This window comes from Larus michahellis, chromosome 2 (assembly GCF_964199755.1).
Source record: "Larus michahellis chromosome 2, bLarMic1.1, whole genome shotgun sequence".
Taxonomy (NCBI): domain Eukaryota; kingdom Metazoa; phylum Chordata; class Aves; order Charadriiformes; family Laridae; genus Larus; species Larus michahellis.
This window is the reverse complement of record NC_133897.1, coordinates 142,552,438-142,570,902: the sequence shown is the minus strand read 5'-3', so window position 1 is coordinate 142,570,902 and position 18,465 is coordinate 142,552,438. Positions and strand designations below refer to the sequence as shown.

The following is an 18,465-nucleotide window of genomic DNA, read 5'->3' as shown; positions in this document are numbered from 1 at the left end:
ATTTTGGAGTGGCAACCTAACTGTCACAGTGTTTGTCCCTCAGTGTTCAAGTGGTGTTTGCTGGTTGTTGGTCATACATTGATGTGTTAATTGCAGGTAACACTTATGGTAGCACACACAGCTTCAAATTCTGGAACAACTTCTAGCTTTCAGGGCTACCAGAGACAGGAAAGGATGAGTGTCCAAGGCAGCGGGAGAAGACACAAGTCATGTAGTGAATTGGGGAAGGGAGGTGTGTAGCAGAGCGAGGAGCTGGCCCCAGAATCACGACCATAGAGGTGGGCATGAGAGCAGAGAGAAGACAGAGGGCACTGAGTGGAAAAGTAAGAGGAAAAATGCGCTGGAAGGTGTAACTAAGGAAACAATGGAAAGAAAAATATTTCTTTGGCTAAAATCAGTACCTTCCCTTTGTCACTCAGAAACAATAATGCTTTTTCATCATCAAGGGTTGAATGAGTCTGTGTACTGAATTCTGCTGTGTTTCCAGACACTGAACTGCATTAGAGCAGTTCACTTGGTAATATTGCTTTGCCATTTTAGCAATTACAGTGTCTGCCAGTGGGTTGTCCTATTACAACTGTGAGAAGACTCATCCATAACCACTTTTCTGTTAAGACTTAGTTCTTGTCATGTAAAAAGGTGCCCCCCTGCCTTCATGCTATTAGACCATCTCATTCATCAGGGAAAGTTAAAATATTTGATGAAGAAGTGGCTTTCTCACCTGGCTCTGGAAAGCAAATAATTTAAATGAGAAAATAATGCTTAGCTGTCTTAGAAGTGCTCAAATATTTATTTACAGTCCTCCTTCATGCTTAGTAGTTGACGGATGTAATACTAAAAAAAAAGGCATTAACAGTAATCACCAACATACAGTACAACGCCACTGCTGTGATGTTACTGGCACTACCATGTATATAAACACAGAACAGGGCCTGCAGGAGGGTCTGGTTTCCAGACCGTTATAGTGGAGACCAGCATAAAGACTTTGCTGCCTGATGTAAGACTAAGCTTTATTTTCTGAATGCTTGTTGGTTTGTTTTACAAGCACGTTATCCTGATATTGCTGAATATATACATACATATACGTGTGTGTGTGTGTACATACATGTCGAATAATACTATTCTTTAATTTCCCTTATATATCTGATGACTATTGTGGTTTGCAAATTTGTATTGGAAGTCATCAGCAACAATAGCTTTGTACCAAGGCCCCTTTGAACAAAGATTTTCTACCATTATAAATGTAGTAAGTAAGTACAAATTGATCAATATATGACAAAAAGGTGAGGAAGGGAGGTCAAGAGGTAAAAATATTTCCATATAAAGCTTTTTTCCCCGTTGAAAATGGCAGTATGTGCATAAATAAATGTTTTGTATTGCTGTGTATTTGCTCCACCTGGTGGATTTTCCTGAAAGTGTTTTTAATCCTTGTTAATAAGAGGAAGCTGTCTTTAATTAAATATAGAACACAGTACCAAGACTAAAGGCAACTTTTTTTTTTTTTTTTTTTTTTTTTAGGGTAGCAATGGAATTGCAAAATGGAGATGTGGGGAAAGAAAACATTAAAATTAGGTATTCCACTTGGACACACTTGGTCAGCACAGCAATCTCTGTGAAAGCAAGGCATTCCAAATTAATTAATAATAACAGTTTATTCTTGGACTCATCTAGAGATTAGTAATTAAAAAGTCCAAATCTATGGCTTGTGGGGTTATATGTGAACAGTGAAAGCGAGGATTTGCTATGCCTTCCCCCCCCCGCCCCCAATTCTTGAGCCCCCTGATGAGAAGTAGCAGTGCTATTGAAAAAGAGAGTTCCTGTGCTGAAGTGTTACTGCTGCACATCGGCATAAAATCTGTCTGTCATTAGGCTAGCTTTGCAAACATTGTTTTCTTTGGAATTCGTAAGGACTCGGTTATGCTTTGATCATCTCATTGTTCTCCTTAGGTTATTTTTTTCCTTTAGAGTGTAATGGCTCCCTAACAGAAGGTGAAGTTTAGAAAATAGTGTCTCCATATGCAAGGGATTTGGAGACCTTTTTATTGTCTTTAAAAATGTCATTCATAGTCCTCATTAGCATTTATTGTTGCAAGCGTACAAGCAGAAAATGTGAAATTGGTATGTCATGAATAGCTCCACAGAGCTCTAGAGCCCTGAAATTTTGCCTGCAGTGTGGTGTGGGGCAGGCATTGAGAGAAAGCTGGCCAGATGGCTGCCAGCACAGAGCAGAGCTGCAGGTTTTTGTCTCTGGTGCTGAGAGGAGGGAAAGTTCACTGGAGCATACGCTATCACCCCTTGCGTTTTAACAAAACTAACTCGCCATCAGTCAAAACGGGGAGGTGGTGACATTGAAACAAAAGTTTTCAATATAATGTAACAGTCCTTGTCAAATGAATAAAATATGTTTAGTTAGTGTCACAAATATTGACATGTTACAAAGAAAAATGCAAGGCTCGAATTTATGGCTGGTGGTAGATACGCTTTCACACAAATATGCTCTCACATTATCTTTATTATGAAAATCCTATACATTGAAAAGACATCGATTAGAGGTCAAAACTAGGGTTAATATACTACAGCAGGAGGAGTTTCCCTACCCGTGTTAAACGAACAAACACTCTGAGCTTCAAGTCAAAAAGCAACTGATAGCTTGAAACCCTTTTTTTTTTCCCTGTTTCTTTTTGGATCTTAAAATATGACCTTAGATCAGCAGGACCAGATATTCTTGTCCAGGCTTCTCTGGGTCACACTGAATGAGTTCTTTCTCCTGTCAGTGAAACGGCGTCTTTGGTATTTTCTTGTGTCCTTTCAGAAATAATATCAAATCAATATCAAATTTTCTAAAGTGCTTCAGTGATGTTCATGCTTAGATGGTGTGGTAATTTCCTTTGAATCTGAATGATGATAGAAATTAACAGTCAATTCTAATTTACTTTACCCACACTATAGAAAATACTGTATTTAATAATGCAAGGTAAAACTAGGTTTAGCACACATCAAGTGAAAGAAATGGACACCCAACCAGGTACACATATGTGAGTTAGTCCACGTGAATGCTGTTACTAAAATGCACATTTTATTATGTAAGATCATGTGTTCTTTAAAACCTGAAGCCTATGTTGGCCCTCCCATTCCGAGTCGATTAATTTTTGGTGGAACTATTCTTCTCCTGCAATAGGTCTTTATGTACGTTTTTATTGTTCTAAAACCTGAAACGCCACTGGGATTTCAAGCAATGCTCAACAAGAATGATTTTTTTTCGTTCTTTTTTTATCAAAAAGCAATAGGCAGTCTAGGTTGCCAAGTCTGACCCACTGCCAAGGTTGCCTTTTTTTTTCTTAACAGATAATTTGAAATCCTCCCGCTGAAATAGTACGACTTTTACGTTTTCTTAACTGAAAAAAGAGACGAATGCTTTCTCACCTCCAATGAATTTAATCCCGTACTGGAGGTAACATGATGAACAGTTTCTCTTAGACAACCAAGAATAGTTTCTTCCCGGCTTGGTGACTCTAGTTTTCAACTATTCAGTATCTGTGTGGGTAATCTCAATTAGTCTGTGTTTTACGGAGCTATGTATGTTTTAAGGGTCCCATTTGTCTTTTTTTTCAGAAGTCCAGAAAGCCTTGCCAATAAGGAAATGCTCAGGGAAATGTTTAGTGTTATCTGGCAAATGTTTTGTGTTGCATGCATTAAGAGCTACTGCTAACAGATAAGCACATATCTTATTGGAATATTTTAATTCCGTTTCCAAGCAAAGAGAAGTTTATAAAGTGCCTTTCTTGAAATAGCTTGAGCTCTTTTGTGGTGGTGCAGGAAAAGCATCAGAGGCTAGGTACAATGTCATGGAAAAAGCCGCACTGAGGGTACCCATTGCAGTCCTAGGTGGACTACTGTTGCACCAGGTGATAGGAATTACCGGTCATCAAGAAATTAGTGAGCTTCTCCTGAAGGTGTGTTATCTTTACTACTGTACTTTGGTTGGACAATCAACTGAATAAAGTTCAGAAAGCATCCAGAAGTGGTCGTCCCCCCCATCAGCTCTACAGCTCACACATTAGGTGGGTTTGCCCTGTCAGTGGGATGCCTTAAGAAAACACTAATAGCTTCCAGCTGGGTGGAAAATCAAAACGTTTGGGGGCTGACAAAACTAGCAGATTTGAATTTGAAAGCCCAGCTAATGCCTCCATTTTTATTTACCATTCGCCCATAAAAGATTATTTTCCAATATGTCAGCCTCATTTGGTGGCCAGTGGTCTGAAAGTGAAAGTGGAACAAGCAAGCGGGGAAATCTGGACATTAGTGAGTCCGCCCTTTCAAGCTGGTGTGCCACTTTGTGGAATGGCCTTCCCTGAGATTGGGGGGGTCCTAATGACCATTCATCAATGCTCGTTGACTGATCATTGAGTGCCTTCTCATTCAGTTTATCAAGTCTTGCACATAAAAAGTCAGAATAAGCATTATTCAGCTTTGTTAAAGCCAACTAGGAGTAAAATGCTCCATTTGAACCCATTTTGCCCTTGGTTTTTCACTTTGTTAATGCAGTCCTGCTTAAATGAGTGCTTTTATTGGGTCGGTTAGAATATCTGAAACTATTAATTCTCTTGTATTGAATAGCTGGTGGCAGGCCAGAGCAGATGGGGTAGAAAACTATTTGGTTGGGTGTATTGCTTTCAATTAGGATCAATGAGGTTTCAGCTCCTTTGAATTAACTCACTTAATACCCACTGTGTGAAGTCACAATGTATCACAACAGTCTGCTATAAGTAGAGCGGGAAGTTGAGAAGTCCTACAGAAAAGCTTTGAGTTAAATTCTTCCTTCACTGTTAATAGAGAGCTTTCATTAACTACAGATGCGTTTCAGTGGACTTCCAGTCCCTGTTATTAAGCAAGGTTTGCGCAAAAGGCAATCTCTGTACTTCTAAATGGTGATCGTTTGGAATTTCTCTTTTCCGTCAGATCCATGTCTTAGCGACCCTATATCATCCACTGCATTCAAGTCGTCTTCTTTTCCCTTAAAATAGAGGAATATGGAGGATGTTTTGCCTTCTTTACCCATTTTCAAAATAAAGAGTTGTAACGGATTATTTAGAATTATTTGGTAAAGTATTTTGAATGATTGTCAAAGAAGGAGCTGTTTTCCACCCAGGAAGGTGTAGCGTAATGTGCACCGTAACGTAAAGAAACTGGCCAAAGATTATCTTCCGGATTTTTCACTCTCTTCATATCTCTTTCGTTTTGGTATGACACACAATACCGACTCTTGTGATACAGCAGAATTGTCCCTATGTTAAAACCACTGCCTTTTCTTTCTTAGCGGAGAATAAAACTGTTTCTCAGAATGGGCTGTCTGCCTTTGCTTGGCCTGCTAAAATTTCAGACCTGGTGCAAAAACTGTGAGGGCAAGCTTTAAGTGACTGCATTAAAAATGGGGGTGGGGTGGGGAACGCGAATAAATATCCACAGATATTTATTCAGGGAGGACTGCCAAATGGGTTGCAGCCTGCCTCAGTGTATTAAATAATGAGAAGGAAAAACTATTCATGCAGCTGGCTGCTTGAGAAAATGCTGAAGTAGTCTCAGATGCACAGGCATTCTGTTAGCCCCTTCCACAAGCAGGCTTCTAGGTGAGAATCTCCAGGGATCCAGGTTTTGTTGACGTGGATCAATTTAAATGGCAATTACTGTAGTCAGATAACAGCTTAAAAAGGCTTTTTACACACAGAAAAAAGATGCATAATCACACAGCATATGGAAGTTCAATTTCGTGAGCCGTGGTCTGTGGATTTACAATGTACTGATATTAAGACGTACTTTTAAGAGTGAATATTGTTCGGTTTTATTAAAACGCGTCATACCTTTGACACGTTACTTTCTACTCTGAAGCTGATTCAGGCTGCATCTATGTTGATGAAAGGTTGCATTTCCAACTGTGAAAATGTTTTTCCTTTCATGTAGAGTACAGCATTAAAAAAGAAAAACAACACAGAAAATACAATACTAAGTGACTGGTTTTAAATAGTGCATCAAATAATAAAACAAAAAGAACGGTAAATTCTCCAAAGGCCTCGGTGGCGCAGACTTTGCTTGTTACTCTCTCCCTTTCCTCCCTCCGCTTTTTCCCCCCTTCATGAAAGCGATCTGTCATGAAAATGTTTTCATGTTTCGGTGTTTCTCTTGGGCTCTCCCAACACTCAAAAAAAATCCATTACAGAGAACTTCATTACAGTAGATATCTGATGAAGAAAAGACCTGCCTCAAGTAGCAGATGCATTCTGTTGCTAGTGCCAGGGCGTTTACTGGGGCAAGGGGACCTGCTCCTTCGCGTCTTTGATCCTCTTGAATTTGCCAGTCCGGTGTTTGGAGTCTCTCTCCTATTTAAGCGAAGCTTAAGGGAGGCACTTAAATAGCCTTAAGATATTATTGTGGAAATATCAGTACATTAAGTGACTCATTCTCTTCAAGTGAGAAATATTCATGAGTTCAGCCCGGATATTGGAAGGGTTGTTATTTTTTGCTTAATTTCGCATGTGTGTCCTTTTCCTAAATAGATCTTTATCAGGCTCTGTGGCAGCTAGAGGAAGGAAGAGGAAGGCCTGAAAGCAGGGCTGTTTCTGCGTAGCAGAGGCAGAAGATGGCATAACGCAAAATCAGGGGGATGCATAAATAAGTACAAAAGGCTGAGTCTTGCACTGACAAGAATGCAGGTCCCGAAGATCTGAGTGAGAACCACTGCCGTTCTATATGTGTTTAAATGTATATTGCAAAGGCAAAGTCAAAACCAGGACCTACACGCTAATTGTCGGAGAAATACTCGTTACTAAAGGGCGAAGCTATTGCAAGTGCTAAATGGGAGGAGAGTTTTAAAAAGAAGACATTTTTCCTTGTGCTTGGAATTTTGTGCAAGGCTATACGTGCTACAGAAGGCACGCGAGTCAGGCGTATGTTTCTCCTAAGAGGCAAAGATGTTTTACAAAGGACTAAAGAGGGACTGCTGAGAAGAAAATAGCCAGCTTTAGATAAAGCACTATAACAAAGACTTGTAGTTTTATGTATCATGGTGTCCATTAAAGCTTAATAGGGAAGAGTGCATTGAACCTAGCCAGGCATACGTTATTCATGTGAAGGATAAACATTTAAGGGGTGTGCAAAATCAGAAATTGAGAGGACATGATTGTTTAGCTTTTGAAAAAGCTTTACAGGGAAGATTTTGTTTTCATCCCCCATGGATCACCATGCAAGGTAAAGGAGAGTAAGCTGCAAATGTTTGGAACGTATCAATGCAGGAATCCCAGGGGGTTAAAAGCGCTATAGTAAAATAAAAGTGGTCTGCTTTCTAAGTGTGTTCTATTTTACACATACTACTGAGAATCTGAGAAAGGGAGTGATTTTGATACTCTGTTCACTACAGTAAAACAGCACAATAATGACAAAAGTGTGGGGAGGGGAGGAAGAGGAGGGGGGACCCTCCTGTATATCCTCTTGCACGTTTTGAATTTCCAGCTAAATAAACAAACGTAGTCCTATGGAGTGCGAAATTATGGCTGTTAAAATAAAGAATGAAATTGTTTCCACTTTTGGAGGAGAGCTGATTCGAAGCGATGCTTCTTTCTTTAATTGCTGTCAGCAGAAGAAAGGGTTAACTTTTAAAGAAAAAAAATGAATAATTCAGTGTTTGGCTTATCACTCTGCATTTTACTTTCTATTCTTTGGTCATCTGGAACTTGGTGTGAAAGGTAGAGTAAAAGGAGTCAGCTGAGGGGAGCCGGGGTTGTGATAATTTGCACACACATCCCTGTCATTGTTCTGCCTGAAGAGACAGGGCTGGGTTCAAGGCCACATGTGCTCCTGTCATCATTCACATTTCTGCTCCAAGTGCAATACAGAGTGTCAGCTCTCCATCTGTCTTTGCCTGGCAAACGCACGCGCCCAGCATCCTGCCTCCAGCTACGCTGCCACAGCCAGTTCTGATGGCCCTCCTCGCTTCTCTCTGTTCATTCCAGAACAGGAGGCACTGAGCCCTAAATAAGCTTGCTTTTAGGAGAGAGCCATTTACAGTGTGGTATATTTTATCCAAGGATGCCTGGTGAGTTGAAATTATTGCAGCTCTTTCGGTTTTAAATGAGGAAACGCTAATTGTTTTTTGATAGTCTTTTTTTTCTTTTTTTTTTTTTTCTTTTCTCTTTTAATATAGAGGGTGATTTGCAAGCTGATACGGGTACAGAGCGATCGTGGATGCTAATTCTGTTGTGTATATGTTTGGGGGAGGGGAATTTGTGCGAGGGAACTGCCAGAGATGATACTTAACAGCAGTACTGGATGTTTCAATGAAAAGGGATAGAAATAGCAGAAAGTCACCAGCTTTGTGGGTGCAGGTCTCTGCACGGGCGATCATTTTTAGCGAAGAGAAATACAGCTTCGGGCTGGCTTTCATGACTGTCAGCTGTACCTTGAATCTGCAAACATTTGATCGGTAGAGATCATTCACAGCGTTCACCCATCAGCTGAAATTATCTCTGTGAAAAGCTGTTTATGTTAGAGAAGTGAAGGAGATTTATAAAACAAATTATTCCAACGTCATCCTAAATCTTAGTCCTTAACTGTCACCAGGCAGATCACTGAAATACGTTGTTTCAAAATAAAACAATGAAAAAATCTGCTGAATTAGAGGAATTGCTGCGGAGCTGGGAATTTTAATAGGTCAGTTTCCTGAGGAAAATATTATCCTTGGATCTTACGATCGCTTGTCTAATTGATAAGTGTTATTGCCAATGAAAACGGTGCTTCTATGCAGGGTGATTTATCAGAGGGGTTTTGCAAGATGCTTGACCACGACCGAGTAGATTGAATTTGGTGTGTTTTGTTTGGGTTTTTTTTCCTTCCCTTTGGTAAGGACTGAAAAAAGCCATGTGCCTGATTATAGCAGCCTGTGTGTCTCTGGATAAAAAAAGACAGGGCTAGAGATCCTACAGCTGGCTGGTTCTTGTGGATTATTTGGGTAGGACAGGCAGAAGAGGCTACGCTTGATCACAGAGAGTCTGTACACCTCGCAGATGGTGTTTTGAAACAGTATCTGCCAGTTTGCTGCAACCACAGTTGCATGTAGGTATTGCCAGTTGTTGGAAGAGTGTTTTCCTTTTAGGATTTTTATACTTGGTCATACCCTACTGCTGGTATGTTTGCTGATCCTCTGGTTGTAACAAGAAAGTGGGTTCTGTTTGCTCAAAGCACAAGGCTAAGAGGATTTATATGGTTGAAATATGGGCAAATTAATTTGCATAGATAACAACTGAGGACTATGAAAGGTCAATTTAACCCTTTAAACGTCAAAATTTGATTTACATGCGTTACATTCCTGGGAATGTGGTCTTCATTAGAAATATCATGGCAATTCATTAATTTAAAAAACTGCATTCTGCAAAATTTGAATGCGCTGACGTTTCCCTTATATTTGTATGAAACTAATCTTCTCGTGCGGTTTACTATTTCAGCGTTTTATTAAGATATTTAAATGTACTGAAATGTCACAATCTTATCAGTTTTGATCCTTGTGTGCATTATTTGGGGCTGTTGGCAAACAGTGTTGGAATGCCTAGAGTGGAGGTTTTTGAAAACCTATTAAGCCTTTGGCATTTAAATTACTTAATCTACCTGCTGGTTAAAATTTCATGCATCTTTAATCAAAATGGCATGCGCTACACTCGAGTATGTATACCCTTATCAATACTCGTTAAGCTTTACCATTAAATAAATCTTTAATTTCCAGCATTCTCTTAAAGCAGTAGCAAGCAAGAAGTGTGTTTTAATGTCAGCTCGGAGTGTTAGAAAACCTTGCGCTTGGATACAGAGAATACACTAACAGCTGTGACTGGGAGCATGTGCCAGAATGGAGATACTTGAACAGATCTGACACTTGGCTATTTTTGACACCCATCTGCACTTTTTTACTCTCCTCTAGGATGAACTGCCTCTCAATCTGTTCACAGCATATTTTAGCCCTTTAATATTGTGGTGTTGGGTTTTTTCAAATGGGCATTATTAGCCATCTGGGGCAGATTTTTGTATTTTAAAAGTAAGCACATTATGTACAGGAGATTAAAAGGATGTGTATTTTTATGTAATCTGATATTATGTCAGTGCCTTTTGTGTATGTGTGAAGTCTTGATTTCAGAAGCATCCCTTCAGTAATTCTGACATTTGAAGTCCTCCTCCTTTTGGGGAAAAGAACGGGAAGTAATAAAGACGGGTTCTGGTTTATGTAGCGATAACACTTTTACACAAAATAAATTTGCCCTTCAAAGATGGACTGCTCATACTGTTATAGTTGTGACTCGCCGCTCACCTCCTCCCTTCCCTGTCAGGGCAAAGCGACAGCAGCGAGGCTTGCTAATGAAACGCTGTAAAAGCAATTCACATCTCTGTTAAGGCACTACTGCAACTCTGAGAAAAGTCTCTGGAAAGGCAGTCCCGTTAACATGCAGCTTGCAGTAACCAAGTTAACCATTTTGTCATTCTACGTAGTGAACTCCAGGAAGTGCTTATCTCTAAATAATTGATGCCGGGGGAACACTCTTCAAATCTTAATACCGTACACCGGTTTGTCTGATTATGGTGAATGTGTTTTGGTTTTGGTTTTGTTTTGTTTTGTTTTAAGAACTGTTTATTCCAGACTTTATTTATGAAACATTACAAATCTATCAGTCATTTTATAGTACTTTCAAAGAACAGATGTTGGCCTACAAAATGCTTTATTATTGCCCATGGCAGTATTCAGCATGGTTTCCTTAAAAGGACAATCAGTGATCACAGTCATTGTAGCCCAGAAATAATGCTGCTCTTTCAGAAGATGGCCTGGTATTAGGTCAGACCACCCTTTCTTTACTTCTGCTCTCCAGATGTGGCTGCAACTTTTTTTTTTTTTTAAGTTCATGTTTCAAAAAAAATGGGTTTGTTTTCAAAATCTGGTTTTACTTAAGATATCTCCATCCTGGAGTGCATTTCATAAATTGCCCACATATTTTTCTTAGCAGAGAACTTAACTGGCTGTAATTTTTAACACATGGCCACATCATGTGATATTTTCAAAACATTTGCACATAGCTTTAAGAAGGTCCCAGCAGAAATGATCCATCATCTCACAGCCAGCCCGTTTCTTAACAGCATATCTGCATTTTCCATTTAGCAGAGCTATATATTATTAGCTTACATTTTGGGTAGTAAAACAGTGCATTGCTGATTGTAAAACATGGACTTTATTATCTGCTGAAAATTGATTTGGCATTTATAGCCACTGTGTACTAGACTGGCTTTCTGGTTTTAACATTAGTGTTTGCAAGTGATGATTTGTTTAAAGAACAGAAACAAAATTGCCATGGACATAACTGTTAGTGTCCTAGTAACTGAACATTTGGATTATCCACCTGTTTTTTAAATACATGCGTCTAAATGCTGTTATACAGCAAAAGTCTTCTAACAGTCCATTAACCGACTTGTTCTGTTTTAAGTTGCAGTTGCTATGCTGTTATATTAGGACAATTCTGGGTCTTACAAAACAAAGTTTCCTGCCAAACAGGGAAAATGTGTCTGGAAATACTTAAGTCCGAGTGTTAACCTTGCATCATTATTCCAGTCATCCTACATAATGACTTTATCTTCTTCAGGATTCGGATAGGAGTGAAAAGCTTTTTCCCTAAGACGACCGTGGGTCGCTAGGCTCTTCAGATACCTATTGTAGGGTTTGGGAGATGAGGTGTAATGACTTGCTTTTCAACGTATTAAAGTTTCCTCTTCTTTTATGGTAGTAGTAAATTCCAAAGTCTGCATGACATTATTGCTCTTATTTTCAACCCATGGGGCTGTGAATGGCATCTTGCTACATACACATGGAAAGTAACCATGAGATGCAGATCATGCTGCAGAAATAGCTGTTTATATATATATATGTTTATATATAATTTTAAGCAGGGTCCCAAACACTTTCCCTGTGAAGATTTAGTGCTTTTCAACTCAGGCCTTTAGCTGGAGAGAAACAAACAAATCAGCTTCTCAGGACTGGTACTTCTTGGTGTGCTCAGGGTATTTAGCACCGATCACATCTTGATTTGAAGAATTTGGACTCCACACTCATATATTTAAGGCATAGTCATCACAGCTTGCGAATCAATGTGATCTGTGTAAATGTGATTTAAAAAAAATACCTGAACACCAATTTTGGGTAAAATAAATTCCAAAATGATGTGATGTGCCAATTTGAAAAGTCCAAATAAAGAAGTTGATACATCCAAGAATAGAAGAAGAAATGAAGTCTGGTCCTTTTCAGGACTTGTACATATAGCTGTAGCAGTTTTCTGGTTTGTTTGCTACATCCTTTTTTCTTCCAAGTGTGTACATCAAGGATAACTCTACAAAAAAATGAGCTGAAGCCTCATCTCTCGCTACTAGGTCCAGACTAAAGCTGAGTGCACAAGATGACTATTGCACTTGAAGCTGTAGTTGGCTTCCAAATCCAAAATTGCATGCCTCAATTCTCTCCTCATTCCAGATGCATCACTGTTACAGCTTCAGAGTTTCCCAAGCACGACGAGTTACATCTGTGCATGCTAAGGGTTAAGCAGGCCAGTGCTGAGTTCACACCAATTTTATAATTGAGGCGTTTCTGTATCTGAGTCGTTGGCGCAGTTGGATCTGGTAGGTAATCTCAGAGGATGTCCAATGCGTATTTAGAAATGTTGGTCTTCACAAGTGCAGGCGTACTTTTTTGTTCCCAGAAATGTGTGTGGTGTAAAATGGAGCACAGAGCCAGTGATACTGAGGCGAGTAGAGACGAAATCAGGAAATCCATGGGGCACAGCAGCGCTTGGGTTTATACTTGTACGCAGACACAGTCTAGCCATATTGGCCCGCTTGGCAAGGCTGATTTCGTTCAGTACCCCACTGTGCTAACTCTGCATTCATGCAGTTCATCTGCGAAGCTGGTGAAGCCCTTGCCGTGCTGTACCATGCTATCTATATTCACTGGCTCAACTCTCCAGGAGCTCAGCCATCTCTGCAGCACGTTGCATTTTGCGATGTACATCTCTTCTTTCCACCTCTCGTATGCGAGAGTCACTGGACAAAGAGCAGGACCAGTGCAGGAGCTGCTTCCCCTCGCTGCTGTTGATCTCAGGCCTTGGTCCCTCCTGAACTGTTTCCTGCTCAGTCCTTGGGCAGGACAAGAGTAATGGAGATGACTCCCATCTGGAATAAGCCGCTGCTGGGCGGTAGCTTTCCACCTTGCCAAGGGAATACTCTATAGACCTGAGCTTCAGCAAGCAGAAGGAGGATTTGAATTCATGTCTTTCACTTCCAGAGTGAGGCTTCCACTCAAAAGGATTGAATAAAATCAAAGCTCACCACATCCGTCTCGCCTAGCTGTGTCTTACACAAACCAGTTCTACTTGCCAATCTTCTAGAGGTGAGGATACGGACATCTTTTCTGGAGGAGGGAGTAGTGCTGTGGATCCCATGTCTCCAAGTTACTGAGGCTCTTGAAAGGCAGGAGTAAAGCATCCTGTCTCCAGTATTTCCCTGTTGGTGAGCTGTAGGCAGTTGCTAGTTAAATATAACTATCTTTATATCATCCTTTCTGTCATGAGCTGTCTAGAGCTACCTAATGGGAGGGTGTAGAGAAGGTGGATGGAGACAAACTCTTCTGAGAGGTGCACAGTGATGGGATGAGAGGCAGCAGGCACAAGTAATGGACCAGGATAAATCCCAAATAGATATAAGGAAAAAATTCTTCACCGTAAGGATGGTCAGACACCGAAGCCAGTTGTCCAGAGAGGTCTTGGTATTTCCATTATTGAAGGCATGAAAAAACACTGATGGAGAAACCCCTGGCAACCTGATCTAACTGCACAGACTTTGAGACAGAAGAGCTTAGACTACCTGATCTCCTGAGGTCCCTTCAGCCTGTATGACGATTCTTTGTTCCTGATGGGTCCATTAGCTGTTTCAGCTACCCAGTCCAAGGTACTTCACACCTGTGCACTGCATGGGACAGCAGAGCAGTCCATGGCACTGTCTTTTGTGTTGTGTTTCAGAGGGAAACTTCATCAGCGTTAAGCTTCTGTGCACCTAAAGTTAATTATTCATTGAACCTGATCCAGAACTGTTACTTGATCTGTAACTTGCAGAATGAACTTTGCCTTCGCGTGCTGGTGGAGGAGCAGAATTGTCAGGCTCAGTGCTGACCGAAAGGGCTGCACCTCCTTCCCGTGGTAGCTCATGGAGCTGTGCTTCCACATACTAAAGCTGAATTTATTTCTCTGTGCTGATGGGTGGGTTTTTTTTTAAATTTTATTATTTTTATTTTTATTTTTTACTAGTAATTTCTTCTTTACTGGCAGTTATAGGCAGAGTATGGAGAAACAGCCTCCTTGGGAGCATTAATTGCAGAAGAACTTCAGACAACAAGTCCTTTTTTTATTTAAGGGGATTTAAGAGGAGCTGCTTCAACTGGAGATTCACTGACCTCTTGGTTTGGTCCCTGTGCTGCAGCACGCCACTTGGTAGTAGTGTTCCTGCAGCTGGTTTAGGGCTGTAGTGTCAAAAGAGACACTAAACTGATCCAACTTCTAAAAATCTCCTGCCCAAATTCCTATGGCATGAAGCTACAGCCTTACTTGAGCTTTTCCATGATATTGCATAATGAGTTGTGCATTTATTTCTACTTATTAAAAATAAACCAACTTCATTTTCTTGCTCTTGGGATCTGGCAATCTTGTGAAACTTTCATGAGGAATAACCACCTGGTAGGATCCACACATCTGAATTAATTTAAATTATCCAGCCAGTTATTTCAGTATTAATGTGGATATATGTCTGGAGCGGTGCCTGCAACGTAACCATGCTTTTAAATGGGTACAAAGTGTAAGTCAAAGGTGGCAGAAGATCTCTCTGAAGTTCAAGAGGAAATAGCAGCAGCAGTGGACACAATTATTAAGAGTACCACTCGTATGGTTCTCATTCATTATGGACATCCCGTTAGAAGCAGACTGTAACCAGCTCTGCGGCATTCTTGCATATTGACAATACCGAGCTGACAAAGACCGAAAGAAGTGTGGAAATAGAAGAGCGAAAGGAATTGGTATTGATCACATCTTGGAGGAGAGGCTGAGGAATAAGGAAGAAAAATGTATTTTGGTAATCCTTCAGGCGTACTGCAAGTTTGTGCAAATCTGGTGTAGGGTTAGGCCTATATAATTCTTGGTTATAAAAAGGGGTTTGCTGTAATAAATTGAGATTTGAGGAACTGGGATTTGCATATTCTTAACTTCTTTCCAGCGAGGTATGAAATGATGATTCAAGAAGCAGGACTATGTTTTACCTTTCAAAGTCCATTGCCCTTTCCAGCTTATTGATACATCTTTTCTCTTCTGGGGGTTAATGCACTGTTCTGTCTTCCGTAAGTCATTCAGAAAGCATCTCTAAAATTTAACATTGTACCTTTTCAGCTCTAATGCTTTATTGGAATTTTCTTTATGTGCTTATATTCCACTTCTCCAAGCCTTGGGAGCCCTCCTGTGCATCTCTGGTGCAGATTCTTGTCTCCTCTTCCTCTCTGATTCTTCTAGCGATGCTGGGTTCACTGTCTTATTCTGCTCCTGTTTTGAAACCACATCCTGCTAAAGGAGTAATCTCCTGGTTTAGTGATACAGGGCTTTTCCCCTTCTTCTTTCAGATCTCACCGTAATGTGTGTTCTGTGAGTCATGCAAACACACATGACTCAAATAGTCTTCCTGCCGCAAGATTATAGTTTGGAAAATGCATGCACTCAGATCGTATGAAAATACAGCCATAATTTGATTTCTAAACTGTGCTTTCCAAATATATTCTGGTGGCCCTTTTAAGCTAGGGCAGCGAGCGTGCATACACAGCCTTGAATTTTCATTGTAGCTATTTTATAATCCCAGATGAATGCCATCTCCATAGACTTTCCTAAATGTGACTTCCCCGCATCATTCCTTGAATTTTGAAGAGAATCTTATTTTTTAAGGATTTTGCGCCTTGCAGAGCACCAGCCACATCATTCGTGGTTAGCAAATACAAATTAACATTTATTGTTTTAATTTTATTTTTCCAGTCCATTTCACCACATAATTGTTGATTGCCTAATTATATCTGCTAGCTTTGCACACACTTATTTGTATTCTGGTTAGGAGAAAGTTTGCTAACTGAAGTTTAGAAGAGGTCATTTTCTGTGGACAGCGTTATATTGTTTCTTTTGGCTACTTTCTTTGCTTGTAACTGTGCAAGGTACATTATTTTTGACTTTTAAACTATAAACACTGCAATGTACAAAAATTGTCTTTAAAAAAAGTTCTGTTGGAGAAGGAATCGGGGTTTGTATCAGTTTTGAAAGTACGTACCAAGAAATACTGCGTGACCCATAAGGACTTGGAGAGTTACTAACATGATAAAGAAAGTCAAAAGGTGCTCATTAAAGCAGCCTTGGTTATGTCTGTAAAAGAAAGGCTATAATTAGCTGTCCAGTGAGGTGAGATGGCACTGTCATTGAATAGCTTTGAAAGTCATCTGTTTTCTTCTTGGAAAGTGGTTTGCAACAGAGTTTACTGTGTCTTTGGACTTGGTAGTTTTAGTTTTCATTTCTCCACTGGCAGAGGGAGGGCAGTGATAAAACTCAGTTCCTGAAACTGAAGTGGTCCATGTTGGTTGAGTTCATCCCTCCACGGTGCTGCAGGATCTCTTCACTGTGTAGGCTTCTGAAAGAGAGCGCGCTTCTGTTGATCTCATTCATATTAGATCCTGGAAGTAATTTAAATTACTTTATTAAGGTCAATATTTGATTATCTTACACTGAGATCACCATTTGACTGCACTGCATCTTCAGAAACAAAGGCAGGGTCCTTTGCAATTTTTAAAGGGGATCTGTGCCATAGTGAGTGTATATTTTATTTTTCTGGATTCCTAATGGTCAATGAGAGCGCCTTGTTTTCCTCTTGCAAATGGAGGAGAATTGAGACGGTGGCCTCTCTGGGAATACTATTTGTTGTCTCTCTCGCTAAATTTTTAAAGTATTTTGAAAAATGCTCTTCTTTTTGTTGTGTTAATTTCCTTACATCTTTCTCTACATCATTCTCTGTGGTTGTAAAAGCAAATCTTTATTTGGGTTTTCTATATTTAATAAGCAAGGCAGCTGCACAAGAGTTGAATCTGTGTGTGTGAAACTTTCATTGAGAGCTTGGTACAAAAGCAGAGTCTTCAGACCATGTGTGGCAAGTTCTCCACTGCCTGAGGGAGAGCTTGTGTTGCCGTCTTTCTTTGCCCTCTTCAGACTCCTGTGCACAGGCAGAACCACGTCTTGTGGAATAAAGGCTGGACTTGCACGGTTGCTTCTCGGGACAGCTGGCCAGCCAGGCTTCTTCCTCTGACATGTCAATTGGTAGAGCAGTTAATTTCCAATTCCTTTCATTTTGAGGAAATAAAGCCAATGTATTTCATCTTCAGAGACCAGCAGAAATGGAATTCTTGAGTTTATGCTTCCTTAAAGCTTTTGCTTCGAACCACTCTTGAGAGCCTGTAAAAGCTCCAAAGGTAAAAATACTGCCTGCATTTCAGGTATTGACTAGCATCCCTCTGTAGAGCCACAACAGAAATGATACACTCTTTCCTTAGTTAACTTCTTTCAGAAAGAGCTTTGTGGATGCTGCCAAATAACTTGCTTTTTCTTGAAAGAATATAGAAAATCACAATGCCTTGACTTCATCCTGACACAGCAAATATGATTGCACGGCTTTGTCTGGGGCATTGCTTCAAGACAGTCTTGAAAGAATGAGTGTCTATTACTTAATCACTCGGAATGCTTAATAGTTTTGTCACAAGTGTTTTTCTTTTTGGAGGCTGTAAGTGTCTTTGCTGTCTTGCCACACTAGATATAGAATAGATGCCTTGATGAATTACCCAATGGGGATTCTGCTGCAGAAATTGATGCTTGCTAAATCAAAATCAGAGCCTTTTATTTGGTCTCCTTTGGTCGTTACAGTAAAGCTACTGGTTTTCAAATATGTCTGCTTACAAGTCTAGGATATGCATGTATTGTTGCATGCAATTGCTAGGGTTTGGAGGGATTTTTGCCACAAAATAATACGACAATGCAGATGTTCTGATACTGTTCTTTAGAATAGTTGATTGCAAATCTGATAGTGAAAGATGATCAGCAGCTAGCATATATCATCATCTTCTGATCCAAACAGGTTCCTTTGGGAGTCAGCTGTACTGCTTCAGTATGTTGTAATTAAATTGAGTGCTGTTTAGGTGTCAGAAATTACTTTATAATGCAAGATAATGGACTTAAATAGACTTATTTGCACAATGCAAATCATAATCTAGCAAATTACCTTTAAAGGCTATATATTAAGACACAAAGCAAGCCCCCCAATATTCAGTAGGAAGAGAAAAAGGAA

The 18,465-nt window shown here is 40.0% G+C and overlaps 1 protein-coding gene across 8 annotated transcripts in view; it reads left to right on the top strand.

Annotated features, from left to right (window-relative positions):
• Positions 1-18,465, top strand: part of RUNX1T1 (RUNX1 partner transcriptional co-repressor 1) — a 118,460-nt gene that overhangs the window by 27,711 nt on the left and 72,284 nt on the right. The window contains exon 1 of one of the 8 annotated variants that reach the window (XM_074577420.1): positions 7,712-8,086. The exons of the other annotated variants lie outside the window; for them this stretch is intronic. Within the exon in view, the coding sequence (XP_074433521.1) occupies positions 8,080-8,086 (7 nt within the window). The 5' untranslated portion in view covers positions 7,712-8,079. Of the gene's footprint in view, positions 1-7,711; positions 8,087-18,465 lie in introns of those variants that run through there. 8 annotated transcript variants of the gene reach the window in all.